The sequence below is a fragment of the Cryptotermes secundus genome, unplaced genomic scaffold (genome assembly GCF_002891405.2).
Source record: "Cryptotermes secundus unplaced genomic scaffold, Csec_1.0 scaffold572, whole genome shotgun sequence".
Lineage (NCBI taxonomy): Eukaryota > Metazoa > Arthropoda > Insecta > Blattodea > Kalotermitidae > Cryptotermes > Cryptotermes secundus.
This window is the reverse complement of record NW_019725849.1, coordinates 371,354-387,915: the sequence shown is the minus strand read 5'-3', so window position 1 is coordinate 387,915 and position 16,562 is coordinate 371,354. Positions and strand designations below refer to the sequence as shown.

General features: G+C 41.2%; 1 protein-coding gene across 3 annotated transcripts in view; it reads left to right on the top strand.

The window, feature by feature from the left end:
* LOC111863755 (phospholipase D1) overlaps positions 1-16,562 on the top strand; it is a 64,541-nt gene that overhangs the window by 26,404 nt on the left and 21,575 nt on the right. For all 3 annotated transcript variants that reach the window (XM_023850372.2, XM_023850373.2, XM_023850374.2), the window contains exons 6-15: positions 1,218-1,369; positions 2,798-2,995; positions 6,590-6,669; positions 7,469-7,704; positions 8,437-8,550; positions 10,488-10,627; positions 12,170-12,343; positions 12,885-13,157; positions 14,645-14,787; positions 14,871-14,989. In XM_023850372.2, coding sequence (XP_023706140.1) covers positions 1,218-1,369; positions 2,798-2,995; positions 6,590-6,669; positions 7,469-7,704; positions 8,437-8,550; positions 10,488-10,627; positions 12,170-12,343; positions 12,885-13,157; positions 14,645-14,787; positions 14,871-14,989 — 1,629 coding nt within the window. The remainder of the gene's footprint in view (positions 1-1,217; positions 1,370-2,797; positions 2,996-6,589; positions 6,670-7,468; positions 7,705-8,436; positions 8,551-10,487; positions 10,628-12,169; positions 12,344-12,884; positions 13,158-14,644; positions 14,788-14,870; positions 14,990-16,562) is intronic.

Sequence of the window (16,562 nt, the reverse complement as noted above, 5' to 3'; positions counted from 1 at the left end):
ATCTATGACACGGGACACACGGCTTAAAGTCCCTCCCGGAGGACTTGTTCCCTGAATTTTTCCGCCCTAAAAAATTGCACGACCTCCGCCGGGTTTGAAGCCGCATACCTTGAGTCATGAGGTGGGAACGTTACCCCTAGACTACGGAGGGCGCTTAGCTCTTGTAAAAATGTCTGAAAAACTAACAGCTTACCACTAAAACCCAGAATCATCGGTCATAACAGTTGGAAAGAAATAATTTTGTTATATTTATATATTTTGTTATAAAATTTCCATAATTTTGTTACTGTTTTATAATGTAATCCACTGTAACATCATCTCACTTCCTAATCCTAGATTGAAATGTGAAAGGGTTGATACTTTTTGAAATTTATTTTTGAGCACATCTGTTGTTTTCATCTACAATAAGTTGCATGAGAGTTTATAAACAAGAAATTGTGGGAAGAACTAATTTCCTACATTTCTTTCCTTACAAACTGAGTTTTTGGTATAGCAGGTGGTGCCAAACTTTATTATGTATGTGTAAGTAAGTCAATAAAACAGTAATATGATTTTGATTTTTATAGAACCTGAATTGCACATGTATTAAAACAATTTATAGTGGTAAAGTTGATGCCAGAGCCTCATCAGCAAGAATGGTGTGCCATGGGAGATGGGAATGGCTGTAGGATAGGAGAGGCTCAGTGAGAGGTTAAGCTTGCAGCCAAATGTACTGTATATGTTAAACTACAAATACAGAAATTAAATGCCAGATGTAACATCTGTGTCAAATCATGCTGATTGGTTAATTTTCCTGCCTGTGGTACTACCATGTGAGCCATGCAAACTTTTGAGGTGGGAGCATCAGACTCTCATATCAAGGATTCTGATGTTCTTTGGTGATTCATCTTTCAAGAATATATGAGAATTGTTTGTAACATTTAAAGAACAACATACATACATGCATACATGCATACATGCATACATACATACATACATACATACACACACACACACACACACACACAGACACACACACACAGACATACATTGGTTATCAATTTTGTATGGTGGCAGGAAAGTATCATCATGGTGATGCATCTGGTTTTTGAGGTTATGTATGCAACATTCATCCTGTACCATTATAGTTCTGAGGGCAAGAACATTCATGGAGATATGTTTACAAGTTTATGTAGAAGGCAGCAGAAACATACTGATGAGTCACCTGATATGTGCAGGTGAGCTTCCTGGAAGTGAGTCACCTGTCATTTGTCCGTGGACTGGGAATGAAGAGCAAGGAGGGACTCGTGCAGAAGAGAACTGGCAGCACACAGCGTGGCAGAGTGGGCTGCAACTTCTGCGGGCTTCTGGACCACTATATTTGTGTCAGGTGTGCTTAGACAAAGCAAGAAGTTTGAGTCAATGAAGCCTATTGTGGCAGCATCTACCCCAAAGGGTAGATGTACCTGCTCCTTCCTGAGTTCTATGGGAAATACTGTATTATACTTGTTTCAAAATAAGCACTGTTATGGCCTTGATTGAATGATGTTACAGCAGTTGAGACCCATGGTAGCTACATACAATAGATAGTAGAAAGTATAGCCCATAAGCACACCCACAACTAATATACTTGCAAGCCACCATTACAGTAAAGGTAAATTAAAAATAAAGAAGCTATCCCCATAACAGACCATGGAGGCCCATAGGGTTGTGAGACGTTGAGGCTCCCACATTTCCTAGACATTCGGCTCATGGATGGCAGTGAGATTGTTAACCCTACATGCTGGTCATCCTTTACCCCCAGGAAGATTCCTGGTACTCATTTCTGTTAGAAACTCGGTCGACCCCAGGGTCATAGCATGGCTGGAAGGATTAGGTAAATTGTAAAATCCTATGAGCTCCTTGGGAATCGAACCCACGACCTTCCAGCTTGTATCATAGTGCCTCAGGCAGTTATGCTACCGCGTGCCGCAAGTGTAAGTGAATTAGCAAACACAAATTAAGGTATCATTGAATGTAACAATAATGTAAAGAATTGTTACAAATTAGCCTGGTTAAATTACAAGTATACCCTGTGTTCCATCTTCACATTAAATCCCCAACATGAATTTAAAAATATCAGATTAAGACAAAATCGGCAAAATATAATTTAATCAAAGAGACATTCCTGCTCGTGAAGCAACTCCCTGCTCATGAGATCAAACCAGCAGCACATCTCTACAAGAAAGATCGATTCAGCAACATCTCTCCATTCGAGAGATCAGTCAGCTACATATCTCCGCTCCAAGACACCAGACCAGTAACACTGCTCCATGCTAGAGACCAGACCAGGAAGTTTCTGTCCGAAACCTTGCATTATAATATCAGAGCACAGGATTTCAGACTAGAGTGACATAGGCAAGGGCCAACACAGGCCCTACCAGGGGTTAGGGGAAGGGGAAGGAAAGTCCCTGAGACATTTCCCACAAGGCACCTTGCCTGAGTGATCCCAACTGCTTGCAAATGGACTGACACTTGGAAGCTGGCTTCTCTTTGCTTGAGGCTCTGAGTTTGACACCCAGAAAGAGTTGTGTTTATATGAGGTAGGTCTGACTTCCGTGCTGGCTGCTAAGTCTTTAGATTTGATTACCGGGCTGCCTTGTGTTGTTTGATATTGTGGGTTTCTCTCTTGGGGTGCGTGATACTGTACATTTGACTTATGTGCTTGCCTCAATATGATGGTTGGCTTACACTGGCACTTGTGTTTTTAGATGAGGCATAGTGTGTAGAAGGTTACAGAGAAGGTTCTGTCAGTCTTTGTGTTTGGCTTGCCCAACAGGTGTAGCTATATATGCAGTGACCTCTGTGGCACATGGCGACAACGCTGGCTCTTTGTGAAGGACACTTACATGGGATACATCTGTCCGAAGGATGGGCTCATCAAGTGTGTAATGCTGTTTGATTCAGGGTTTGAGGTGTCCTCTAGCATGTATGCCACAGGGCTGAGCCACGGGCTGCAGATTGCAACCCTCTCCAGGTATGTGTTTTTACCCAGCTGTTGGTGATGGACCAAATATGAGCCTTAGCCAACTATGCTACCGCGTGCCCCTGGATATGACCTAAGCTAAGGAAATTGGATGATATTTGGTACGTTGAATGTAAGAAGTCTATATGGGGCAGGGTTTGCTCATGACAATGGCACAAGAAATATCAAAATATAAGTTAGATGTAGCGGGAGTACAGGAGGTCAGATGGGACGGAGGTGGCATCACACCAGCAGGAGAACATACATTTTTCTATGGAAAGGGGAATGGGAATCATGAGTTAGGTACAGGTTTTATACAGGTTTTATGTACATAAGGGAATCATATCAGCAGTTAAGGGTACAGTTTGTTAGTGATAGGATGTCATGCATAATACTAAGAGGTCACTGGTGTGATACTATTGTTCTGAATGTTGGTGCCTGACAAATAAGAAAACTGATGATATAAAAGACAGCTTCCATGAGGAACATGTATTTAGTAAATTCCTTAAGTACCACATAGAAATTTTCGTAGCAGATATCAGTACCAAAGTACATAGAGAAGACATTTTCAAACTAATGATTGGAAGCGAGAGGTTACCAAAATTAGTGATGATAAGAGTAGTGAACATTGCCACATTGAAAAATTGAATTGTCAAGAGTACAATGTTCCCACATTGTAACATTCATAAATTTGGACATCATGTGATGGAAAGGCCCACAATCAAATTGACCATATTTGAGAGATAGAAGACAGCATTGAAGTTTACCTGATGTGCAATCTTTCAGGGAGAGACTGACAGTAAGGAAACCACACAAAATTTTCATATAGAGGTGAAATCCCAAGAAACTAAATGAGTTATAGAGTAAAGAACAGTATTGTGTTGAAATCTCAGATAGGTTTGCAGCTTTGGAAAACTTAGAAGATGATGTGGATATTGATAGAGCTTGTGAAACTATTACAGAGAGTATCCAAATTTCAGTGAGAGAGAGTCTGGGTTATTAGAAATTGAAGCAGCATAAGCCATGGTTCAGCAAAGGATGATCAAAACTATTGGATTAAATGAAACAAGCCAAATTGAAATGGTTACAGTATCTGAACAGAATAAATGAGGATAAGACATGAAGCTTGCAGGCATTTCAGGAATTAAAAGAGGGAATATATGAAAGGCAAAACTAATGAGTTTGCAACAGACACTAAGCACAAGAACATCAGAGAGTTCTATAGAGAAATAGATGAATTTAAGAGTAGTTACCAATCTAGAAGTAACTTAGTAAAGGATGAGAATGGTGATCTGCTTGCAGAATAGGCTGAACAACTACTTCTCTCACCTATTAAATGGACTGTGACGTGCCGCCAGGAAGGCCGGACAGTAAGACATCCATAAGTGGTCAATGTCTAGCAAGTCCTAGGCAGAAATGCTTAGGAAATCGTTGTCCCAGAGATGAAAGTCTAACAGTGGGGGGCTTCCACCTTTATTTGTAATGAGATGAATTCCCACGTCAACAAGAGATTCTCTGCATAGCAGCGGGCGAACTTAACCCTTCAACAAGGTGTTCCATATACAGCCTGAGTTCAGGATATAACAGTCCAACTTCAGCAAGAGACTGGTTAGTTCATATCCGATGAGAGCTAAGGACAGCTCCGAGCAGAACAGAAGACACTTCACTGAGATTAGCGGTGCAAGAGTTTATGGCATTGAAGGGGAAAGGTCCAAAGATGTTATAAGTGTGATTAATTGTATTTGTGAGTGTAAAGAGCGATTGTCCAATAAATATTTGTCCAAATCTGAGACCCATATAAATTTTCTTATCACATTACCTAAGAAAGACACGACAATACATAGGGTCAGTGATGTTAGGCAGATAGAAATACATACAGCTGAGCTGTTAGTGCCTGATTCTAGTCATTTTGAGGTTGAAATTGCCAGGTAGTGATCAAATTCTGGCAGAACTGATTCAAGCAAGAAGTGAAATATGGTCTTAAATCCATAAACTCTTTAATTCAGTTCGAAGGAAAGAACAATTGTGTGATCAGTGGAAGGAATCTGTTATTGTACCAGTTTGCAAGAAGGGCAGCAAAACTGACTGTAGTAATTATTGAGGGATATCAATTTTGGCAACTTCACAAAAAATTGTATCCAATATCCTTCTCTCCATAAGCAGGAAAAACTATTTGGGATCATCATTATGGGTTTGAACATATAATATCAAAGATTTATAAGATTTTTTGCATTCATCAGATACTGGAGAGCAAACGGGAGTACAATGAGAGTGTGCATCAGCTATTCATAGACTTGAAGAAGGCCTACGATTCAGTTGGGAGGGAAGTATTGTATAATATTCTCACTGAGTTTGGGGTACCCATGAAACTGTTTAGTCTGATTAAAATGTATTTAAATGAAACCTTCAGGAGGAAATTAAGAGGAGATTGTATTCAGGTAATGCTTGCTACCATTCAGTCCAGAACCTTTTGTCGTCTCATCTGTCTAAAAGCGTAAAAATTAGATTATACAAAACTATAATTTTACCTGTGGTTCTGTATATGTGTGAAACATGGTCCCTGACATTAAGGGAGGAAACTAGACTGAGGGTGTTTGAGAGCAGGATGCTGAGGTGGGCAGGTTATGTAGCATGAATGGGGGAGAAGAGGAAGAATGTAGGATATTGATTGAAAAGCCAGAAGGAAAGAGACCATTGGGAAGACCTAGGCATAAGTGGATGGGTTCTTGGAGAGATAGGATGGGGTGGTATGGACTGGATTGATCTGGCTCAGTGGAGGGCCCTTTTGAACATGGCAATGAACTTTCAGGTTCCATAAAACGTTGGAAAATTCTTGAGTAACTGCACACTGAAGAGCTTCTCAAGGACTCAGCTCCATGGAAATAGTTTAGTTAATAATGGTATGATATGACACATTTTTATTGTACATGCATTTTTAGTTTTAATTGTCCATTGAAATGAATATGTATATTGTGTTCTAGCATTTTTTGGTGTACACAGTTTTTGACTTACACTTAGATTTTCAGAATGAATTAACCGTTTCATGTAAGTTGGGTGCTGAACTGTAATGATAAGTAATTTTGAGGGTCATGTAAAGTGTTCTCTGAGGGGCTGTGCTGAACCAGCTGGAGGCTCTGAGAGACATTTCACCAGATGCTTCTAGCTTCCACAGAGACGTCATGAAAACACACTGGAAAATGTCCCTTAATATTCTGAATACATGCATCAATCCTCTGGACTGTGCTTTGAGTGAGATGCATAACAATTTCCATTGTGGTGACACTAATGGCACATTTCACTATTCATTTATTTTTATGTTTCTGGAGCCTTTTGGTACATGTGTTCTGTAAGAAAGTCTCACATGAAAAGACCATGGGATATTAATTCTGGGATTAGGATGACCACAGTCCATTCAGAATGATCCTGTCTTCAGAAAAATATCTTGACAGTAGGACATGTTGTGCCATCCTGCTAAGTCCAACATTCTCTTTCATGAAGCTGCAACATGCAGACAGGCATGACTGTTGCTGTGCTGTATGTGTTCTTACATATTTCCCATAATGAGCACTGATTCTGTTCTTACTGCTGCAACCCATTGTGTTCTAGGCAAATTGTTATCAAATGCTGGACGAAACGCAACCGAATGGAATGGATCACATACTTCAAAGAGGTCGCTAACAACCAGGGTGAGTGGCCCTGCCTCATAATTTAATAATAAAGTGTGGAAGAGGTTACTGTCTCTCTCTACACATAGATGGTGGGCACAATGTGACAGTGCCCATGAAATATAGCTGTGGTCACTATTACTTTTCTCCCAATCTCCTACATAAAAGCAGTACACAGATCTATATTTTATTGTTGTTTTATCTGGGTGTGCAACATGGGGGTCTCAGTCTGAAGTGTCCCGTGGATTAACGGTATGTGAGATCCGAGGTTCTCAGCATGGTGACCATGAAGATTACCGCCTTCTAAGATGTGATGTGTAATCTGGTAGATTATTACTGAAGTTTTGGAATAGCTTGCTGCCTTTATCTTCAGGAGAGAAGATTAAGCGTGGCATGGAAAGAATTTGTACAGATAAGAAGGGGAACAGAACTGGGGGCTCTGTGTGAGCCAATGGCAATAAGGAGAACAATGTGAAGAACACTGACCCTTAAAACAGTCGTTTTCCAAGGTTAAAGTGACTGGAAGAAATAATGGCTTAGAGTGAACCAGCAGAAGGTAGCGGGAAGCCAGGAGGAACAGAGTAAAGAAACAGTGGCCTTCTCGCCTTCACGTCTTCATTTTCCCTTGTGTTCCGTCCCAAAATCAACCCCTGGTGGGGGTTTTTTTTTTGTCTTTTCTCCCATTAACTTCACCCTTGAAGTAGGTCTTTAAAGGGCTTCTGTTTCCTCATCCTGTTTTGCTTGGTTTCATATAATGAATCTGGTTTCCACCGAATTCAAAGCTTGGGACTCATAGCAAATTGGGGCTACACTGTTGCAGCTCGGGACTTCATTCAGAACAACAGGTACAACTCGTTTGCTCCTGAACGGGTGTCAGTGGATGCTAGCTGGTTTGTCGATGGCAGTAGCTACATGTCTGCTGTTGCGGATGCTCTGGAAGATGCAAAGGAGGAGATCTTTATTGCTGATTGGTGGCTCAGCCCAGAAATTTATATGAAGCGACCATTTCAGGATTGTGATCACTGGCGTCTTGACAAGATTCTAGAGCGGAAGGCGGTGAGTTAAACCTTTAAAGCCCTGTGGTTACTAAATGCACCACCTGCTTTAACATACTGAAATTCTGCATTCTGCCCATAGAGTGTATTTCTATGTTCTGTATGGTTCTCACAGTAAACAGTGACTTTTTCCTCAGATAGCATTAACCAGTTAGGCTTTGTGGCAGAGATGTAATATGTTTCCTGTGAAAACTGTTAACTACCAAATCAGTATTTCTTACTCACACCATCATACCACCATCAATTAATGGGTAATTAAGATGTAGCTAGAAGGATAATATTAAAATGCAGCTTAGAGAAATAACTTGAGAACTGGACTGGACTTGTTTGCGGTGCAATCTGGTAGCAATCTTTGATATATACAGTATTGAATTTTCTGGTTCTGTTACTGAGAGATTCAAGCTGTCAGTCGGTTAGTAGATAGTTTCATGAAGTGGCCATGACACAAGTATTTATTTGCTAGATTCTCACCATGAAAGCCCAGGCTCATTGCTGGAGTGTCACATGTGAAATCCATGCCAGAAAGAGTGGCACTGAAGCATAATTTTCTCCAGACACTTCGATTTCTCGCGCCAGTTATCATTCTGCCAGTGTTCCACACTCGTATGTTTTCAGGGAGTGCTGCAGTAGGCCCATATGAAGCTGCATTGCCTTGGGACTCACTCCACTTGTACAAGCAGCTAAACAGTTGCATGCAGAGGGAGCTGTAGCATCAGTTCTTGTTGTGTTGCAGGCAGCTGGTGTGAAGGTGTTTGTGCTGCTGTACAAAGAGGTGGAGCTCGCACTTGGCATCAACAGCTACTACAGCAAGCAGCAGCTTGTCGCTGCCCATCATGACAACATCAAGGTGTGTCACTTAGGTTCTAAAGGGTTCTGACAGTGGTGTATAATGCTCAGAATTAGTGGGTTTTTGGATTTTGAAAACTAGAGAACACAACATTTTGGAAAGTGGATTTGTTTCCATCCTCAAATGAGGGAGGAGACACATACTCTGGACCAGTGATTGAGGTTATCCCTTTCTAAGGGACCCAACAGAATAGGTGTCTCCCCCACCCCACCCAAGGACAGAAACAGATCTCATTTCTGAAACGTGTTTTCTAGTTTTTAGAATACTGGATGATGGATAAAGTCCAAAAACCCAGTCATTCCGAGGGTGTGCTATGTTTATAATGCTTTGTTGTGAAGTGAGAGCAACCCCACTGGCATTCTCTGTAATTATATACAGCAGTAGAAACTCATTTCTCACATACTGTCTGTGTTCAGGGAACTAGACAAAATGTGAAGAAACAGCACTGTAACTACCTGAATCCTGATGAACAATGTGACATTTGGTATGGGCAGTCACAAGTACTGTCGAGGAAGAGAGTACAACAAGTGACCTGGGGTAAAAAGAATAATTGATAATGCTGATGAGAGAGACATCATTTTGAAGGAGAAAATCCATTGGTCCTGTCACAGTCAGGTATCCCATTAAACAGCTAACCCTTTCATATTGCCTTTTCATATAACTACATTAATATAGTCTTGCCTATTTATATTCATGTGGTGACTGTCTGCATCCCAGTACGGCGCTTCTTACATATTCTGATCTGTTGGTTGAAACTAAGATTTCCTGTGTCCCAGCTGTGTGGTGCAGTTAGATAAATAGACAACATTTGTTATGGGAGAATGAATGAAAGCATAAGGGGTGTGCTGTAATAATCTGGCCCTTGCACTGCAACCTTCAGTGATCTGTTGTGCTCTATTAAGGGGGAAAGGATTTTGCATGAAGTGGCCATGGCCTGATCAGTTACTGTTCCAGCATTTGCTTGGAATAATTGAGGAATCCTGTGAAGATCCTGTCTGGGTAACCAGTTTCCTAGCTGAGATTTGAACTGAGCACCTTCCTAATGAGTCAGATGCATTACTACTATGCCAGTCTGCTCAGTATGTTATTGGTGCAACTTTAGAAACATCTTCTCAGAGTATTTGAACTTTCTGGCTGTATACTTCATCTGTCATGAGCATGAAGAACTTCATGTCTGACCCCTCTGCTGCTTTGTATGCCATGTGTAGGACAATTCAGAAAATGCTGCACCCAGCATGAGTGTCCTGTGCATCACAGGAACAGTGAAAATGATTAGTTACTATAGGATTCTGACGATGGTGTATAACACACAGAGATACTGGGTTTTCGGACTTTATCCATCGTTCTGGTTTTTTAAGATAACTAAGAAAAACATGACATTTTGGAAACTGGATTTGTTTCCGTCCTCAGGTGAAGGAAAACACCTATTCTGTTGGGTCCCTTAGAAAGAGCTAGCCTCAATCACAGATCCAGTTTCCGAAACGTCATGTTTTTCTCAGTTATCTTAAAAAACCAGGATGATAGATAAAGTCCGAAAACTCAATCTCTATGAGTGAAAATGATGTCCTCACGTATTCTCAAATCATCTTCATAACAATAGTGCAAGGGATAATGTGCACTTTAACGCTTTCTCATGATATTCAGATTTAATGAAAATTATCAGAATAAGTCTCCATAGGGGGTTTGGCTGAACACTTAATTACTGAGCATTGATAGGGTTAAGTATCTCATCTGTGTGTGCCATCAGACTGAAATAATTTAACCTGACAGCCAGCTGAGACGTACTGTATACACAGATGTTGCCTATGTAGTAAAGTTAAACTAATTAAAAAGCTTGAAGTTGAATAGAGTTGAAAATACTTTCATCGTTGTTTTCATCAGAGAGAGTAGGTTTGTTTTTTGAAGTATGTAATGATGTTGGTATTACTGATGTGCAGGTACTGCGTCATCCTGACCATGCAAAGGTGGGCGTCTTCCTATGGGCACACCATGAAAAGATTGTGGTGGTCGACCAGACGTACGCATTCCTAGGTGGCTTAGACCTCTGCTATGGCCGATGGGATGACCATGAACATAGGTGTTGTGTCTGATGTTTAAATTTTTGATGTAGTCAGGCCTTGTGACTTGTCTGCCTTGGGAGTGAAGATTGCATGTCTGGGCAACAGAGTTACAGCATTCTTTGCTATGATGTGAGCCATACATTCACTGCATTTGCAGAGCTTAGCCCTTGTCACAGGTTAGGGATGGGACATGCACTCACAGACCTTGGTTCGTACTGTATTTACAGGCCTCTTGGTCTGCTCTTTGAGTCAGTGTTTTTGAATCCTAACTTTTCATTTATTTGAATTTTAACATAAGCTTTTCTTCTGGGTTCATTATGAACGTTATTAGTTTTAGGCTTTCACAGAAACTGTGTGTATTCCTGTTCTGAGAGCAGTGACTATGATGAACTTGATCTTGCAGGTTGTAACACCATATAGCTCATTACAGGTTCACTGACATTCCAGAGGGACATATGTGAAGTTCTTCTAAACTCTTACCAACTTGTTATTTTTCAAATTAACCTGAATTGAATTGGACACTTCAGTGCTAGAGATACTAATTGACCAATATCCATGAAGCTTTGTATGGACATTTTACCGTTGATAATCTCCCCATATAACACATTCCAATCAGGCATGCCAACATGTGAACTTAGGAGGTTTGAAGAACATAGGCCAGTTAGTTTTTGAAACTGTACAGTTTGGTTCATAGGGAATGTGTCAGCTACATATGGTGAGGTAGTGGAGTAACTGGTGAACCATAATTGGATGTTACCACATTTTTTAACACTGTATGCATGCAATATAGCTGGTTTTAAAACTAGCAAGGCTTAGAACCTTTAAAAAGGACTCTGGCAGTGATGTTTCCTTTAACCCTTTCAGAGTCATGACACAGTGATTTGTCTTGCAGTGTTTTAAACTTTCCACTTATCTCCTAGGCAATATATTCACAAAAGTAAAAACCAAAACGAACGCCCTCTGTTGACTATTGTTGTTGTTGTTATAAATTTGTGTGGGTATGAAACTTGGTCTCTCACCTGAAGGGAAGAATATAGACTGAGGGTGTTTGAGAACAGAGTACTCGGTGGAATGTGTAGACCTAAGTGAGGGGAAGTGAAAGGATGGAGGATGAAGAAAATTGCATAATCAGAAGCTACATAATTTATGATCATCATCAAATTTTATTAGGATGATCAAATCAGAAAATATGAGATGGGAAAGGAATGTAGCACATGTAGGAGAGACTTTGAATGTATACAAAATTCCGATTGCAAATTTTGAGAGGTTTTTACTTGAAAGAACTAGGATAGGTGTGGGAGAATAATATTAAAATTTATCTGAAAGAAATATTGTGGAAGGGTATGGACTGGAATAATCTGGCTCAGTATCAGGCTGTAGACCAAGGCCAGGCTTCCATGACTGGTAATGAACTTTTTGGTTTCTTAAAAGGCAGGAAATTTCATGATTGGCTGAGGAAGTTCTAGATTCTCAAGGAAGAATGTGCTGGGTGAAGTTGGAGTATGAAGCAGTCACTGGCAGAGCCAGTCACACTCTCAGTTCCTGTTGTGTGTCCACAGACTTGTAGATGTGGGCAGTGTGTCACAGACATTGAGCGTGTTCATGCCAGTTCGCAAGAAACACACGTCGAGCCACCCAGCCACGTCCAGTAAGCCACATAGTTTGATGCACCTTGCCATATCCTCCAACACTGTTGTGGGTGTACTCAATACGTCACAGACCTCACTGAACAGGTAATAAGATTACCATACTGTGTATCTTGGCAGTACCTCAGGTCCCAGTGCTGGTATAACATTGCCTCTGGTACCAGAATTTACCCTTTCCCAGCCTCTGTCAGAATTCTTCCAATATCATAATTTTCCCATTCAAGTCTTCTGCCGCTAAGAAATTTCCACTATTATGTGATCACATACTGGGTGTTATATCTTACCTTTTCACATCAATTTACAAGTATTCTAGTAGTCTGTATAAAGGAACAACAGATGACAGGAGTTCTGTATTATCCCATATCAAAGTGGCTAATTCTTTTTAATTTCTGCAATTTAATATGTTGTTACTAGGTAACAGTGAGTTTTGAAAATGTGCAAGTTGGGAAAATGTTACCTTTGCTACCAGTATTTAGGTTAGGTGGTGAGAGTTGGATCTTGAGCCACACTGATCATTCAGATTTTCCATCAGACAAAACAGAGTATAATTTTGCCATAACTGTTACAAGTAACTGGAGCAGGTGTGTCTGTTCAATGCTGTTTGGCTTGAAACTTGTGTTTGTTTCAGTAATGAAACTGAAGTCCACGAGCTGCAATCAGGTGAAACACAGCAGCCCCCAACCATTGAGGTGACAGTTGCAGAAAATATCAAGTGTAACACACCACCCACAGAGCGACGCAGTCTGATAGGAAAAGTGCTTGAGAAGACAGAAAGTGCCAAGCAGCGCAGCAAGCAGTGGGTCCATTGGCTTACGCCTGGTGCAGAGGAGGAGCAAGCTGCAGCCACAGCTGACGAGGGGGACAACAATAATACGAAGGAGCCAGCCATGGTGCTCTTAAGGTGACTGAAAAATGTTCAATTTCTCATGAAGAAACATCTGACAGTGTGTTCCATTATTTTTATGGAATGTCTGCAACATTTAGCTGGCCTGTATAGTGTCTTATTATGACAGTGCATGTGTGTTGTCCAATTGGACTGTGCATTACATTACATTACATTGCACTGCACTACAATACACTACACTACACTAATTAAATTATGTTCCCTGGGTCCAAAGTTAGTCAAAATGGCTGTATAATATATGTCATTCATTCATTCATCAGTAATCTGTCAGATGACAGGTCCACAGCCTCTTCCAAAACAGTTTCTCCACTTAATGCGATCTTCTGTTTTTGGAAAGAGACTATCCAGGAAAAGTGATAATGTGGTAGTTTTTCCATTTGCTTTCCACATCGCAGTACAACAGCCGTTCAAACCACTCTGGTCACGCCTGTTGCTATACGAACTTGAACCATCTCGAGCATCATTTTCTCTGTGCTTCAAGTCGCCGCTGATGACGCTGCTTCCGGCATCAGTTTTCGGTGTCTCTCTTCGTCTGATGCCTACCCTTTGACCTGTCCAGCAAGGGAGGCCCTGCCAGTAGCTACGCTACCGCTGGTATAGCTCTCAGGGTCCTTGGCATACTCAAACACCCTCACCACGATAAGGTGGAGACACCAACGAGGGGAATATATATCATATAAATACAAAAATGCAGCGGGCTTCTTGATTTTCTTGAAAATTGTAAACATATGGGACAATGTGTAAATGTGCTTCAGTTGTCTGCAAATGGTGTCCATGCCTTCCAAAAGGACCAACAAACTCTGTGCGCCATAGTGACTGCAGCGCTGCAGTGGCAATATTTGTAAACGGAACTTGTTTTGTGGATATGTCTCATACTAACACGTGATTGCCAGATGGCCACTACATTAATCTAGCCCCAGAGGATCTGTAGTGAAACACTGCACTTCACTTCCGCAGCTGCAGTTCATGGTTCCACTTACTGTGTATGGTAATTAGGGTGACGGTGCAAAACAGAGGTTCACTAAGGTTCATAGTTCTCGGCTGGGCTGGTCTTCTGGTGACGTATTAAGTAACTCTTGGAGGTCTATAGGGCATAGCCTCCCCTGTCATTCGCTCTCACATTTTTATCAATAATCCCACGTCTACCAACCCTGAGGTATTTATCATATAGACACTGCGAAGTCAACATTCTATACTGTCGTCATTGTAGTTCGTGGTTGCACTCTATGTCCACATATCCATCTCAGCAATATTGGACTTAGTGGGCATATTCTGATGACTACACTAACCTACATACCTAAGTTACTGCCTTTTTCTTTGTACAATTTCTTCTTGGTACTGCTAAGTTGAAGTCCATACTTCTGTAATTAAAAGATTGTATCATTGTGGATTTAAGGACATAACAGTCTACGTCATGTAGTTTTTGTCTTCAGCTGAGTGCCTACATATGGAGCTACCATTGATTGGGTCATCATTTGTTGCAGCGATGGGGCAGTGTCTAATGGGGGTGTAAGTGACGGTGGTGGCAGCACTGCTGACATGAGTGGCATAGTCAGATATTGGCTTTTCAAGGACTACACCAACTTCATTGTGAAGGACTTCACAGACTTGGACCGGCCATACCAAGGTAAGGGACGGTTGAGCAGTGCTGCAGAGTGAGACACGTTGGGAGTGGAATTTTACCAGCTTATTTTGTATGGTTCCTGACAGATTTGGTCGATCGTGACATAACACCACGAATGCCGTGGCATGATGTAGGGGCCATGGTCATGGGGACTGCAGCTCGTGATGTGGCACGCCACTTTATACAGCGCTGGAATGCTGTTAAGGTCTGTTGCAAGATCATCAGCATGTCCTATTGTGTGGGAAGTCACAAAATAGAATCTTGTCACATCATCTGCTTTTTATACATTAATTTATATACAGAGTGATTCACAACTTAGTGTCTTAACTTAAAGAGTTTATATGTGGGGTTATTCTGCATCAGAAGTTATGGATTTTTCATTTACATGAAGATTTCACTGCTGAATTTTTAGTGACTATTCAAAATGACCCCCCTCAGCCTCAGTATGTGTTATAGCTCATCTTGTGAATCAAGCATGTAGCTTGCATCACTTTATTAGGTGTGCTCTATATGGCAGTTGTAGCACCCAAATGTGGCAGAGAAATGCAGCTTGTCTTCCCAATTATTACTGGTCCACTAGATGTACTCGTATAATATGCATGTAGTTGGGATGATTGGCCATTGTTGTAGGCCACCATGACTGATCCATCATGCAGTGAAGGATCATCAAGATATATTTCTATTGCATGACCAAAAAGTTGGAAGCACTGTCATTGAAAATGCATATGCGGTCTTGATTCCAAAGGTACATCTAACATGTCTTACTGTTCATTCTGTAGAAATTACAGATAAGTGTCACTTTAATACTGCCCTTGAAGATAAATGAGCCAATCATGATTGTGAAGCATACGAAACTATACATTCAACTGAACCAGTGCTGAAAATTGTTTTTGACTGTAGAATGGGGATTCACTTCAGACCAAAAATGTGAGTTGTGAGTGTTATTGACCCCATCATAGGTGAATTCAGCTTTGTCACAGAACAAAACATGGCAGTTGTCGATGGGCATTGAACCAGTTAACAAAAGTTCCATGTACAAGGAATGTTCCTCAAATTCTAGGTGCTGAAACATGGTGCATAGTATGGATGCATGCCTCCTGTTCTACATTCTCCATACTCCTGTGTGTGGAACATGAAGGTGCCTCAGAATGGCAGACTCTGTTGTACATTGTAAATACGGGGGTCGTACTGAAAGTCATGAGCAACAATTTTTTATAAAGTAACATGCTATATTATTGACAAACCAAATACACCACCTCAATCTACAGACCTTTCTTTATTTTTCCACATAATCGCCACTTCTTTGTACACATTTCTGCTAGCGTTATGGGAGTTTGAAAATTCCCCTTCTGTAAAATTCTGTTCCAGCCATCCGAAGACACTGACTCACTGCTTTCTGAATTGCCTCCCTTGTCTCAAAACGTTGTCCACTCAGCTGATCCTTCAGAAATCCAAACAGATGGTAGTCGGAGGGTGCCAGATCAGGGCTATAGGATGGATGTGGAAGAACTTCCCACCCCGTCTTTGCAGTTGCTTCCAATGTGAGGTGAGTGGCGTGGGGGTGAATGTTGTCATGCAGGATGATGTTTCGTCCCGGACGTTTATCGCGCAATGCATGACGAAGCTTGTGCGGCGTCTGGACATAACGAGCAGCATTGATGGTTTGCCCAGGTTCCAGGAATTTGGCTAGAATAAACCCCTCTGCATCCCAGAAGACTCTGCCCATTACTTTTGCAGCTGATGGCACTGTCTTTGCCTTCTTTTTTGATGGAGAATGC